The 14,787-nt window shown below is 49.7% G+C and overlaps 1 protein-coding gene across 1 annotated transcript in view; it reads right to left on the bottom strand.

The window, feature by feature from the left end:
- Positions 1-8,335: 8,335 nt before the first annotated feature.
- LOC128853846 (hydrocephalus-inducing protein homolog) overlaps positions 8,336-14,787 on the bottom strand; it is a 36,505-nt gene continuing 30,053 nt past the window's right edge. The window contains exons 17-19 of the mRNA XM_054081836.1: positions 14,307-14,459; positions 11,990-12,228; positions 8,336-10,301 (exon numbers count right to left, since the gene is read on the bottom strand). Of these exons, the coding sequence (XP_053937811.1) occupies positions 10,298-10,301; positions 11,990-12,228; positions 14,307-14,459 (396 nt within the window). The 3' untranslated portion in view covers positions 8,336-10,297. The remainder of the gene's footprint in view (positions 10,302-11,989; positions 12,229-14,306; positions 14,460-14,787) is intronic.

Below are 14,787 nucleotides of genomic sequence, written 5' to 3'. Positions count from 1 at the left end.
GGTGGGTTCTCACCAGAGCAGAATCCCCTCGCTGACCCTGCTGGTGCCACTGCTTTGGATGCAGCCCAGGACAGGTTTCTGGGCTGCGAGCTCACATTGCCACCTCATGTGGAGCTTCTCATCCCCAGCACCCCAAGTGCTTCTCCTCCAGGCGGCTCCCAATCTATTCTCAGCCCAGCCTGGGTTTGTGCTGGGATTGCCCTGACCCAGATGCAGGACCTTGCCCTTTGCTTTGTGTCTTCAACTCATCTCTAAAGCCCAGCTTTCTGCTTCCCCAATGCACTCCTTTCCACGATGTGCGCTGGACACCTGGCTTGGACACCCCGGCCAGGGTGTGCGCCTGGCGAGAGGACTCCTGGCGCAGCTCCTCCAGCCCACGGCTCGATGACTCCTGCTGCCGGGACACCTGCGAGCGGGACAGCGGGCAGGGAGATTCCTGTCCCTGGAGTTCTGTGCCAGGGCCGCTGCTGACCCTGCTGGAGGAGAAGGAGCTCCTGGGTCAGGGCTGGAAGGGGAAGAGCATCCGCTGGGCACGCACCAACCCCCCGGGCTGCCAAAAGGCACCGGCACTGCTGACCCAAACGGGTGAGGAAGGCCCTCCTGGGTGCCAACAGAAGGATCCCTCAGCACAAATGCACGCACCCCAGGCAAGGGCAAAACCACCACCTTTTCCACACATGCCCCCTCGCCAACTGAAATCCCATCAGAATCTATGTCAGGGCTGGAAATTTTCAGGAAAGGCTCAGCAGAAGCAACTTTGCTCACTGAAGAAACTGAAGATAAACCGGGTTTCTCTGCAAGAAAACCCAAGATCCAAGTGTCCCCTCCTGCAGTGTCGAGCAGTAGGATGCGATGGGGTGACACTTGGCAGGGAACAGCCCTTCTGGGAGCAGCAGCGTTCAGGGATTTGTGGAAGTCCGGCTGCTGTGGCCAAAGAGACAGCGGACTCGGTTCAGCACCTCATGACACAGCACTGTTCACTCCTCCCGCTCAAAGAAGGGGTCCGAAGCACCACCTGGTGAGCACCTCACTGGCCTTTAAGCCTGAAGATTAACCACAAATTTTTACCTTAAACACAAACCTCTGCTGCTTATTTGCCAAACATTCCAGGTCCCCCAAAATTCAGCCTCTCTGGCAGAGAACGTGATGAGGATGGAGAGGCCCTGGCCCAGGTTGCCCAGAGCAGTTGTGGCTGCTCCATCCCTGGAGGTGTTCCAGGCCAGGCTAGATGGTACTTAGAGCAACCAGATCCAGTGGGAGGTGTCTCTGGCAGGTTGGGCTGGATGGGCTTTGGGGTCCCGTCCAACCCAAACTATTCTATGATTCATTCTATGATTCTATGAGATGACTTGGAGAGGGATCCGCATAGACACTGGCCAATCTTTAATGGGATGTATTTTAACAGGTTGAAGTGCTGGATTCTGCCCCAGGGAGGCAGATGTCTTAACTGGGAGATGAATGCCCGGGAGGAGCCCTGCAGAAAGGGAGCTGGAGGAGGCTAGGTGGCAGCAGCTCAGCAGGAGCTGCCAGTGCCCTGGGAGCTGAGAGGGCAAACCACATCCTGGAGGGCATCTAGCACAGCATGAACAGCCAGTCAAGAGAGTTAGGGTTGATGTGGCCTCACTGTGAGTACTGTGTGTGGTCCTGGACCCCACCATTTTAGAAGGATGTGAAGGTCCTTGAGTGTGGAGGCCAAAGGACAGCAACAGAGCTGGTGAGGGGCTCGAAGGCATTGTCAGCCCTGAAGTAGCCAGGCAGTTGGACTACAACTGAACTATTCTATTCTACTCACCCACAGAGATGTCTAAAGAGCACGGTTTCAGTTTTCAGAAGCCTCCAGCTCAGCGTGCTCTCATTGGGCTGAACACAGGGCTTTTAATTCTATTTCCCTTAACTTTCCCCCTTTCTTTGTAGTCTGAGCCCAGACCGAAATAAGACAGGGTTTGCTACTGGTTTACCACTGCTGCGATGGCTGGCCAGGAGACACAGTAGGGGAGAAGACCACGGTCATGTTCCGTTTGTGTTCTGGGTTCAGCTGGGATGGAGTTAGTTTTCACAAGGTGCTGGGAGGAGACACAGCCCAGGCAGCAGACCCCAGCTGGCCGAAGGGGTATTCCGTACCATGCCATCATGCTCCGTATATAAAGGGGGCAGGGTGTGTGAGGGGTAGGTGGCTGGGAGGTGCAGTTCCTGGCTCAGATTCATAGCTCGGTTCACGGCTCAGTTCACAGCTCTGTAGTCACAGCTCAGGATCACAGCTTGGGAATGCGGCTTCAAGCATGACTTAGGATTTGGGCTCAGGAGCACGTGGATTGTTGGTTTTCCTGGTGGCGAGTGGTTTGCAGTGGACATCATTCACTTTGTATATTTTTTTGTTATTATCATTACTGGTTTTCCTCTTCCTCTGCTGTTGTGCTAAACTGTTTTTATCCCAACCCACGAGTTATACACTATTTGTTTCCAACTCTCCCCCGACTCCCACTGAGACAGGAGTGCACAGTGAGCAAGCAGATGTGTGGTTCTTTGTTGCTGGCAGGGGCTGAACCACTACAGTCCTTTCTGGTGCCCAAAGTGGGGCTCAGAGGGTTGGGACAAAGAGTAATCTGACAAGGGTGCATATTAAAATCATTTAGGATAAGCATTCGTTATGTTAGTTTGATAGTTGCTGGTCACAGTTTTGCTGAGTTTGTTCACATGGCTGTTATGCAGATCCCCACGTGCTCTGTGTGTTCCCTGTGGTGCTGTTCATCCCCTTGGGCAGAAAGATCAGGATTAGCGCTTTGTGGTACTGTACAATATAGCCCAATGATACAATACTGTTATCGGTCAGAAGATTAATGAGGTTTGTGTATGTGGCATCACTGTCATTTCTGTACCTCAGCAGCCACCTCTTGGAATTTATTAATAATAACACCCAATCCACGGGGGGAAACGGGACGTTCTTTCACCTCCCCTTTCTTCCTCAGGCTGCTTACACAAACTTCTGCTGAGAATACTGGACATAGAATCACTGAATGGGTTGGGTTGGAAGGGACCTCAAAGCCTATCCAGTTCCACTGGATCCAGTTGCTCCAAGCCCCATCGAATCTTGCCTCCAGGGATGGGGCAGCCACCACCTCTGGGCAACCTGGGCCAGGGCCTCCCCACCTTCACAGCAAAATATTTCTCCCTAAGATCTCATCTCAGTCTCCCCTCTTTCAGCTTAAAATCATTCACCCTCATCCTATCCCTGCACTCCCTGATCAAGAGCCCCTCCCCAGCTTTTCTGGAGCCCCTTTCAGGACTGGAAGCTGCTCTAAGGTCTCCCCAGAGCCTTCTCTTCTCCAGGCTGACAACCCCAACTCTCTCAGCCTGTCCTCATATGGGAGGTGCCCCAGACCTTGGATCATCTCCATGGCCTCCTCTGGACTCGCTTTAACAGCTCCACGTCATTCCTGTGCTGAGGACTCCAGAGCCGGACACGGAGCTCCAGGTGGGGTCTCATGAGAGCCAAGCAGAGGGGAATCCTCTCCCTGGCCCTGCTGGTTCCACTGCCTTGGATGCAGCCTAGGACATGGTTGGCTTTCTGGGCTGCAAGTGCAGTTGCTCCTCCCAATTTTGTGTCATCAGGAGAGTTCCTGAGGGCATGCTATGCCTCATCTTCCAGATCACTGATGAAGTTCTTAAAAAGGACTGGACCCAGTATTGTCCTCTGGAGTACCTCACTAGTTACAGCCTCCACTGGCCTTCATGCCATCGATCACCATGTATGCAGGGAGGTGGTAATTTTGAGCAAGCCACGTTTGCTTGTCTGCTGCACATTCAGGGAGATCTGACAGGCTTTAAAACAGAGATTTCCATTCCATGTCATAGACGGGAAAAGTGTAACATTCCACACTCGGTAAAGAAAAAGCAGCACTGGTGTTGGTGACAATGAGTGTCATCTGTACAGGGACCACACCAGACTGGTGCACACACGATGAAACACACAACTGCACACAGCTTGGTGAGGAAGAGGATGATTCAGTTTCTGTTTTGCTCACTTGACTGAAAAGCAGTGTTTCTGGACCAGATTCACTCACCCTGTCTGAACAACCTTAACTGCTGCAAGAGCTCACTATTCATTGCTCTTTACACAAGGTTTTCTACATGAAACACTTTGGAACAGTCACCACACAAGTGAAAACATTTTCCAAAATGTTCTTGTATAAATAGGCACTCGATCTAAAGCCTCTTACATTCTCTGTACTCAAAACACTTTCAAGTTCTGAGCAGGAATTAAACAACAACAGAAAAACACCAAACAGGGCAGAAATTCCGCGCCCCCCCATATTCTCATTCAGTAAGTCAACAGAACTCAACAGTTCTGTCTGTGGGCAAAAGAATCCTTACATAGTTTTAGCTAGAGTATAGGAATAGCTTTTTCTTCCTGCTTCTGAGAAAACACCACATAAATAGTAGATAATGCAACGTTAACCAAATCATCCCAATTTACATGGTTGCAGTTTTCCTCAAAAAACTCTGACAGATGCATGCAGTAGGATTTCCACATACAAACACACTTATCCATACTCTCTAATTCCAAGCTTTGTTACCATTTCTAATAACTTGCCTTACACAGTTGTCACAGCCCTACTGGTGAATAGTTTACTGACCCTCCCCTAGAAAGTGTTTTTAAAACTGCCCTCATATTTACCTCCCTGGAGTCCTCAGGTACCGATGTAGATTAAGCACAAAATTACTCAGAAATACAGGCAAGCTAACAGTTTTCTTAGGTATTTCTTAAAAAAATTCTGTGCAAACATGGTTTTCAACTCCTTATGACACGAAACCCAAATTAAACAAACCATCTTTGAGAAATCCAGTAACAGCTATTCCTACAGCTACTTTGGAAATCTCATTTAGGCTGAGCCTAAATCCTTTGTGCCTCAATAGATCAAAAAGAAAAAGCTAAACAAAAAAATCCCTACCTCTAATAATAAAACAAGAACAAAGAAAGACAAGACATCATGGACTGCAAATGTTTGTGGTAACATTTCTCTGAAGCTGCCACGTTCCAAAACGATTTTACTCTAAAACTAAAAAGCAAACCCGCAATCAAAATAATTATTTGAAACTCACGGAATAGACGATCATAGTAGGCTCAAATGTGTGAAGAAGAAAAGCACATGACCATTCAAAACAGAGCAAAGAAAGGAAAGTTTCTGTGACCCCTCACTTCACGTAGTGCTCTTGCTGCAGGTGAGAGTGGGCACTACATCAAGAGCCCTTTTAAGGGGCAAACTCTTTACCTGTACCTAATTGGTGACCACAGATGTGGCACAGACTTAACCAACCCAACTATTACCTTCAGAGGCTTTTGAGCAAGACCCACCCTTTTAATATCAAAACTAGCATCCCACTTAGGATGGATAACAAGAAATTACTTCCAAATATAAAATGGTGGTTTACTGAAAGTTCATGTACGACAGTCAGGCTTGGTATATACATAAGTTAACGGCATATACATCATTAAACCTCTAAATGTCAATTATCCTTTGTTAAAAACCCGTCCAGATTAAAAGATTCCTTCCATGTTCTAGCCACTGAGGTAGAGTGCCTTGAAGGATATTGATAACAGTTACGTACAATATGCTTTACATAAGCATATTCCCATTTACCATTTAGATAGAACTAAACTTTTATTAAACTTCTTTGGTCTTATGCAGTAGCAAATTCACAGAGACATTTGTTTCTCAGCAGCTGAATGAGCAGCAAACTCTAGAAGGTGTGTTCTGCTCTTTGTTGATCCTCCTCTCGCCATTCTCCCAGCATTACCATCACATACAGCAATGTCTTACGTGTTACGTAAAACTCAAGTCCAATAAAGTCATCCTAGAGAAGCTAAATATAAAAGCAGACCGGGAGTGGCAGCAGCGCCTCAAGCAATGCTGGCAACAAACAAAGCAAAAAGAAGGTGATGTGCACCTCCCTGGGAGCCCCGCAATGCAATTTCCTCCCCCAATAAATTGTTTGTTTCCGTTTCCCTCATTGTCCCACAGGATCAGGGGTTGAGTATGTGTGAACCGCGGCGGCTCTGCAGAGGAAAGTCTGTGGAACGGCCTGTGAACCCAGGGGGGAAACGGGGAAGGAGCAGCTTTTGGAGGGGGGGTGGTGGGAATCTTTAAATCCTTCCTGATCTTCAGGAAGAAGCCTGTTTAGGGATCTGAACAGGGTGGACCGCTGGGCTGAGACCAATGGCAGGAGGTTTAACAAGGCCAAATGCCGGGTCCTGCACCTGGGGCACAACAACCCTGTGCAGCTACAGACCAGGAGAAGTCTGGCTGGAGAGCTGCCTGGAGGAGAAGGACCTGGGGGTGTTGGTTGACAGCGACTGAACATGAGCCAGCAGTGGCCCAGGTGGCCAAGAAGGCCAATGGAATCTTGGCTTGGATCAGAAATGGTGTGACCAGCAGGTCCCGGGAGGTGATTCTCCCTCTGTACTCAGCACTGGTGAGACCGCACCTTGAGTACTGTGTTCAGTTCTGGGCCCCTCACCACAAGAAGGATGTTGAGGCTCTGGAGCGTGTCCAGAGAAGAGCAACAAAGCTGGTGAGGGGCTGGAGAACAAGTCTGACGAGGAGCGGGTGAGAGAGCTGGGGTTGTTTAGCCTGGAGAAGAGGAGGCTGAGGGGAGACCTTATTGCTCTCTACAACTACCTGAAAGGAGGGTGTGGAGAGGAGGGAGCTGGGCTCTTCTCCCCAGTGTCAGGGGACAGGACAAGAGGGAATGGCCTCACGCTGTGCCGGGGAGGGTCAGGGTGGACATCAGGAAAAAATTTTTCACGGAAAGGGTCATTGGGCCCTGGCAGAGGCTGCCCAGGGAGGGGGTGGAGGCACCTTCCCTGGAGGGGTTTAAGGGATGGGTGGACGAGGTGCTGAGGGACGTGTTTTAGGGATTGATAGGAATGGTTGGACTCGATGATCCATAGGGTCCCTTCCAACCCGGTGACTCTATGATTCCCGCAGTGCCCCGCTGCGGCCACACGGGGGCAGCCCTGAGCTGCGAGGGGAGCGGTGCGGGGGCTTTTTTTGCCATTTTTACCATCGTATCGGTTTTTGTGACAGACGCGAATGGGCGCCGGATCGGCCGCAGCAGCCGCTCCCACGGCGCTGCCGCACACCTCTCAGCCACCGCCGGGCTCCAGAGCATCGCAAACCGTGCCTTCCCTCGGGCCCACCCTGACCGAGACGCCGGCGCTTCCCGCACCGAGGGGACAGTGTCACTCATCTACAGCCTGAAAATGTCACTCACCTGGAGGGGTGTCCTGAAGCCGGCACAGCCACAGCCTGTGGGGTCTGTCGCGAGGGCTCTTGCCGTGTCTCCAGCAGAGAGGAAAAACAGGGTCAGCGCTCAGCCTGCCCTGAGAGCTCCTCATGGTGGGACAGGGAGAAGCTGTGGCTGGAAGAGGCGACTCCTGGCAGGAGAGGGTCTTTCTGCTTTCAAGAGGGTGCTGTGTGAGTCAGGGCTGCTCACGGCTCCAACTCACCCCAGGACAATTCTAAGATGACATTTCAAGGGGAAGATCAGGACATGGATTACGTTAAAGGTAAGAAACTTTCCTGAGTCTGCCTTTTCACTTTCCTACACTTGGGTAATTTCAGGGGAGAACTGAAAAAAGAGGCTGTCGTGCTTGAACAAAGCACTGAGACTCTTGAGCTTTGTCCTTGAGTGGTCAGTAGGTCTGATAGGAGCCTCTGAAAGTGTTTCCAGCTGCTCCTCCGCCCATGGACAGCACAAGCATCACCTCTGCTGGAACCATCAGGCTCAGTGTGACAGTGAGCACTGTCAGGGAAAAGACATGGGACAGGGAGACAACTCCCAGGAGGGAAATCTACACGCAGAAGGGATAGGATCAGAGAATGAGAGGAAACTTAAAACAGATGATCACATCCAATGCAGACCCTTCCTCTCAGCAAGTCCCCTTGCCTCCGCTCCCACTCAGCAAAGCTTCTGCCCTCAGCTTGGGGTCCAAGACTGAATCACTGCCTCTGCAGACAGAGCTCCAGCAGAGCTGTGGTAGAGCTCTCTAATCGTGAGTCCATTTTCCTCTCAGAGCACAGGGGCTGAGAGCAACAGTGCCACAAAATTCCTAGTTGGGAGGGAGTGAGCACAGCTGGGTTAGGGTGACGCTGCCCTGAGTGCCCGTCTGCCCCTGCCCTGGCCTCACAGATGGACCTGCACAGCTCCTTTGCTGGCTTCTCTGTTTGTCTGTGTTCTTGCTGTTCTCTTGTTCTTGCTGCCAGGCTCTCTGGGGTTGGGAGTTTCAGCAGTTGAGACAGGCACTGATCTTCTGATTCCTCCCATGCAGGTGTGTCTGTGGGAATGCAGTGTCCAAGCTTTCACCTCACCCGTGGGACTGTGGGCAGAGCAGTCTGTGTCATTCCCTGAGGAAAGGGCTGACTCCTGCTTACTGAAACACCATCATTAAGATACTTGGGTATTTCCATGAGGTTTCTTTCCAAGCTGTGAGCTTCCCTGCAGATCTCCAAAAGCTGGCACAGGCCACAGCTTTTGGAATCTATCAGGAGGACTCTATGAGGAGTTTCTCTGGTACAGAGGAGAAAGACACTGCTCTGGAGCCAGGATTCTCTACTGCACCGCCAAAGGACTGGGGGTGATGGCTGCCCTCTCCCAGAGGTGGCTGCAGGGCTGTGAAGCTGAGAGTGCAACCAGGGGTGCCCTGGACAGTCCTGCCAGGAAACTCCCTGCAGTCCTGCGGGTGGAAGGAGCGACTCCCGGCAGGGCAGGGCAGGGTCCTCCTGCTGTCAAGAAGGTGCTGTGTGCGTCAGGGCTGCTCAGCGCTCCAGATCATCCCCAAAGCAATTGCAGAGGGTCTTTTTGAAGAATGACATCAGGATAGCATCTACCTGGAAGCAATGGAGTCTGTGCTTTCAGGTTTCCACTCCTGGTGCTCGGGGGGAAGGGGGGACAGTGGGGATGGGAATTTATTTCTCTGTTCTTGAAAGGCACTGGGACCCCAGTTCCCATTAGGATCCGTCTGAGCTGCTCCTCAGCTCTTGCACACCCAGAGGGGCCCCTGGGCAGTGCCCTGCTGCCAGGAGGGGTCTGCAGGGCACAGTTGAGCACACAGTGGGTAGGATGGGCTGTGAGCACAGACAGGGAGGAGATCCAGGGACAAACAGCTCCCAGCAGGGACAAGCTCCAGGCAGCAGAGACATGAGCAGGGACGGACAAGGATCTGCTCCCATTAACAACATGGGAATGGGGATTGAGGCAACTCCCTGCCATCCCCTGCAGTGCAAACATCTATGATGGAGCAAACCCACTCTCTCCTCTCCCACCTCTTCTCTTCAGGCCATGGCTGGTCAGTCACCTTCACAGCACCTTCACCCCTTCAAAGGAGAAATCACCAAAGCCCTGTCTCTCTGTGTCTCTGCTGGCTCCGTCTGCAGCAACACTGTGCATGTCTCCCTCTTCCCTCTCCTGTTTTCGCTCACCTGGTTCTTACCACTGGACCTTCTGGGATTGGGTTTGGGTTAAGCTGCAGTTCAGAGATCAGTCCCGCGGGTCCTGCCATGCAGGTGTAGCCATGGGAGTAGAGACCAATCCCTCTCCTAATCAGCAGGTTCAGGGCAATGCAAATGACCAGATTCTCCATTCGGGGGACACGGCATTTGTGATGTTTGATTCTTTGCCTGCAGAGTCCTTCTGTGTTTTGGGCAGCCCTTCAGAAGGGCACAGCTCTCCCATGACAGCTCCATTATCTGGCAGACCCATGGAGAAGACACCTCAGCACTAAGGGTACAGAAGTGCTGCTCATCATCTGTGTATGGGCAGCAGCAATGAGCCCTCTGTGTCCCTGGCTGGGAGGCGAGAGCTGAGATCCGCTCCAGTCAGGACAGTGTGAAGGTATTTGCAGATCTGCACTGGGAAAGTTGATTCCTCCGCTCCCAGTAATGTCAGTTTCTTTAGGGGGGAACACAAAGCAGCTAAAGGAAACCTGATAATTGAAATACTTAAGAATTTATATTCTTATATTTAAATATGTAAGAATTTAAATGACTTTTTTTTTGGTTTTCTAATCCAAAAGATTTGTTCTTTGTGTGTGCATGGGGGAATCGGTCAGGTTCTAACTTTATTTTTCTTTTTGAAGGGGACAATTGTTATCCAGTATGGTACCATGTAGACTGAGTATGGGTTGTATGACTGTGGCTTTTTGGAGGCATTTATAAACATTGATACAAACTGAACTGGAAAAGTTCAAGAACTTCTGGGAAGTTTTCCTGTATGATAGCTGCCTTCCAACGTCGTCTGCTTATCTGGAAGAGAAGGATGTTAGTTGTTAAAAAATGTGAAATGTGACACTTCTTTGTATAAGTCGTTCAATTTTTGAGGCAAGTAGGAAAAAAACTTTAATGTTATGTAGACTTTGATATGTAATGCCAAGAAGATAAAACCCAGATATTTGCCTTACTTTCAATTTCTGAGCTGTCCAATTTAATTTTGTGAATAGCAATATCTTTAAATGTGTGACTAAGACTTTAAAATGCAATTAAAAAAGTAATTGGAACCAACATTTTTGAATTTGATACACGTTTATCTAACATGAGGGTCAGTCGCTCTTCTTTTGGTGGCTAACGTCCAGTGAGGACCTTGTCTGTCTACCTCTGATCCTGGATCTATGCACTCCTGAATCCTGTTCGAGAGTCCATCTCCTTCCTGCCTCTGACTCTTCTCCATACCTGCTCTGCAGCATTTGTGGTGATGGATAGGCATCAGGGGGTGGGATGGGGGCACAGGCTCATATATTTGTATGTATTATTATTATTAGTTTGAATTTCCAGCTGGCAAGTCCTTTCTGCTCTTTTCCCTTTCCCCTTTCCCTGGCAGCACGGGAGGAGGGAACTGGGAGCCCAGCTGCTTGGTTTTAGCTGCCAAATTGGGCCGGGCCAGGGCTAAACGGCGATACTTGCGTATTAACCTGGTGATCAGAAAAGACCCTCCCTGAGTTCCCTTCTCAAGCTGAATACCCTCAACTTAAGCTGGCAATGGAGTGAGATAGTGTTTTGCTTGTATGACACCCCCAAGCTGCTTCCCTCCACACAAGCACACACCATCTTTCTGATCTAATAGCTTTAGTTTGGAATGACAATTAGAAGGGATGGTAACCCAGACTGTTGTACTGCACAGCAGGCAGAGCACACTTGCAGGAAGTAAGGAATCTGGGTTTGAGTCTTTTGAGATTGAACCTCAGTTTGAACCCACATGTTCAGTCTTTCCCCTAACCAGAAAGCAAGCTTGTCTCACTTCTACTTTTTATTATGAAGGTGACTGTTGCTGCCACACTTTGCGGAAATCGGTCACATCTGCAATATGACTTCTGAGAATAGCAGAAGAATGCGTCCATGCAGGTTCCAAGAGAGAGAAATTAAGTGCTGCCTGTTATCTTTGAGCTGTAACAAGAGTTGCTTCTCTTGTTCATCAGCAGACTTTAGGCATGAATTTTCAAACCATATTGAGATACAGACTGCACAGATAAAAAGCTTAAAGTGCTTCCAGAGTTAGGTTCTATGGACAGAACTGCAAGTGACTGAGTGTCGACAGTATAGATCCAGCTTTCCGGGCCTTACAGATCTGAATTTAGCCTAAATCCCCATTTTAGTCACCAAAGTACATTTGTTAATCACTGTAAAACCTGTTAAACTGCTTACATGGATTCTCCTGCTTGGATAGGGACGTGGGACATGTGTTTTTGCCTTTCTGACTGAAATAAATGTATTCTAACTACGGGCAATTGAGAGATGATTTAGCAACGGCTTTCCGTTTTGGTGCCTTTTGAGGATATCTACCAACTTTCACATGGCCATTCAATGTTTCTGAAGGAATTCCTGTGGCTTTGGTGAAACGGAGCCAGGACATGGAGCACTGAAGAGCGAGGCTGAAGGACTACAGCAAAATTCCTCCTTGCTCAACCCACAGGAGGAGCAGGAGCTCAGACACACTCTACCTGAAGTGGGGCCCCAAGTTGACCTCTGGAGCAATGGGTTTGTTGATAACCGTCGTGGTGCCGACGCCAACAGCCTGAACGGGGATGATGTAGCTCCGGCTGTTCCCTATGAAGACCTTCACCTCATCCTTGAATTTCTTGATGCCATCCAAGTTTGCTATAACAGCCAGAGCCAGGTCGGTGTTGGGGGGAATCACTCCTTGACTGGGTTCAATCCTCCAGCGTGAGTGTTTGCCAGCCTGAAAGACAAGCCAGACACTAATTGAGGAGGGAAAACACAGACCCTGGTCTCTTATGGGGTGCAGGAAAAGGAAGGACTAAAAATATGAGGTAAAAATCAGCAGGTTACTTTTCCTAAATCTGAGCTACACTCTCTGGAAACAGCAACTGTGGGGGAACTTATACAGCCTGTATTTTACCCTCCGTTAACAGAGTTACCTCATTTACTTGGTCATCTTCAGGAGAAGGCTAGGATGGCGAGGATAAGACAAGCTTGAGGGCAGGGAAGCAAGAATTTGATGTGCTTTCAGGGTCCCAGCAGCATGTGTGGGTGCCCCAGCTACAATAACTCCTTCGGTTGACTGTGCCCTGCATGGAGAGCAGGTCAGGTCTGCATGCCTGCATCTCAGCATGGAGAATGCCAAAGGCATCAAAATGATTCCAGGCACTGGCAGAATTTATAAACCCAGCTTCATTTAATTTCTCCTCTAGAGCTGCAGAAGAAAGTCTTAAAAAAAGCAAGATGAGAATGGGATGGAGGAGCATTGGCACAGGGTGAACACTGGGGCCTCACTGACAACACAGGATCCCACCAGCCCTCTGTTGCTCTCCCTGCATCCTGTGCGTAGCTGATCGTGAGCCTCAGCAGCACCCACTGCGTTGCCACCAGCTGAGGGCCACCCAGACAACACATTCACACCCAGCTGGTGGCGGTCAGGTTTTCATTGACATTCGTGTGCATCTCTTCCTCTGGTCGTGCTGACACAGGGCAGCTCGCTTGTAAAGGAAACCTGACATTTCTGCTCCAGAGGTGAATCTGCAAGTGTGCCTTCTGCCAAAGTCCATCGGTCACAGCCTGGCAACAAGCACGGCAGTACATTGTACCCAAGAAACTGTTACTGAGGAGTCATGATAGGCTGTCTCGAGGGAGCCAGACTTTGAATTTCTCAGGGTGACCCAGCAGAGACCCACCATGCCCTGCCAGGCCAACAGCCCACTCCAGAGGAGCATGGAGTCCTCATTGCATCTGTTAGCACTTGGAGTGGGTCCAGGGGCAGCACCAAACAGGAGACCTGCCAGGACCAACAAGCTCTGCTGGGCCAGTTTCACTCAGGTTTCTAGGTCAGCTTCTGCCTACACTGATCCAGGCTGTGTCCCAGGGACAAGAAATTTCTTGGACCCACACTAAAAAATCCTCCCACTTTGAAGACCAAAATCTAACTTCTGACAACATCCCTGCTCCTTGCTCATCCTGGAATGCTCTGGAAAACAATGCAATATCTGTATGCACTGGATAGACAAAAATAGTGGCTGATTTTGTCCCTGTAAGAGCTTGTGCTATTGGGCAGCAGAGTCCCTGTGTGCTAGACAATGGTGGGAATCAATCACTTCATCATTATCTTCTCCCAGAGGACTTCTCCTGTGAATAAGAGCTGCCACAGCTTGGTTACCAGCAGCATGCGAGAGATGGATGGGCACTGACCTCAGGGATGGCTGAGGAGCCACCACACTCCATTCTCTTGAAGTTGCTTGAGGTTAGCTAGTTAAAGTGATAGGGTCATTCTGTCCTTATACAAGAGAAGAAGAAGCAGGACTCAGAAAAAGTAGGAAATGACCAAAGAAAGATCCTTTGTCCTCTCTGCCTTTCTGCAGGGAGATCAAAAACTTCCATTAATACATACAAAGCTTTTGCACTGGTCAATGTGGCAATAATCAGGCACTTCGGGAAACAGGAAAAGAAGATGGCAGTGGCAGCAAGAAGGAGAAACAGCCAGTTTTTCCAGCAAGTCACATCCGTCCTCTGGCTAAGCTGCAACAGCTCCTTCGTCTTGACCTACTGCTCCAGTCTTTTCTACCCAGGAAGAAGGCCAAGCATCCCCTTGCTGGATCCAGGGGATGCTCTAACAGGGCAGCCTGGCAGCTGGGAGAGCAATCTGACAAGGAAAAGTACCTCAGACAGACACAGGATGCAGTGGACGAGTACAGGATGACACACTTGTGCCGAGGGTCACAGATCTACATTTTGTATACAAAAATCAAATCACAGGCTGCTATGGATCAGCCATTTTTGTGGGAAAATAGCCCCATGGAGACTTACCATCTGTGCCGTGAAGGACGCAGGGATGATGGTTTGATTGGAGAGGCGGAGAGTCCGGGAAGCGTCTTGTAGCACTTGGATACTGCCGAAATTTATTTTACTTGGCCGGACATAGACAACTGGTCCTTCTGTAATGCTCACCAAATGGATTTCCTACTCCAGGAAGCCGGTAGGAAAGATCAAAAAGAACAGGGAAAGTTTAAAAAGGTCAGACAGCTCTAAGGGTACTCCTAGACCAAGGATAATTACTGCTGTTTGAAGATTTCAGTGTTTTAAGATGAAACAAAAGGCCTGGAGCTAGCGTGGAACCCGAAGCAATCCCATCTGAAAGCCACAGATTCCTATTACCAACAGATGAAGAAACCCAGTTTCCCATGCTTGCTTTTTCACAGTTCCTCCATGCATTAGCTTTCCTTCCTCTCCCCTGTGCCTGCTCTTCTGGATGAAGAACATCTGTCCCAGCAAGCAGCCGTAGTGTGGG

Source organism: Cuculus canorus, chromosome 16 (genome assembly GCF_017976375.1).
Source record: "Cuculus canorus isolate bCucCan1 chromosome 16, bCucCan1.pri, whole genome shotgun sequence".
NCBI lineage: Eukaryota > Metazoa > Chordata > Aves > Cuculiformes > Cuculidae > Cuculus > Cuculus canorus.
The sequence above is the reverse complement of the archived record's forward strand: the minus strand, read 5'-3'. Positions and strand labels throughout refer to the sequence as shown.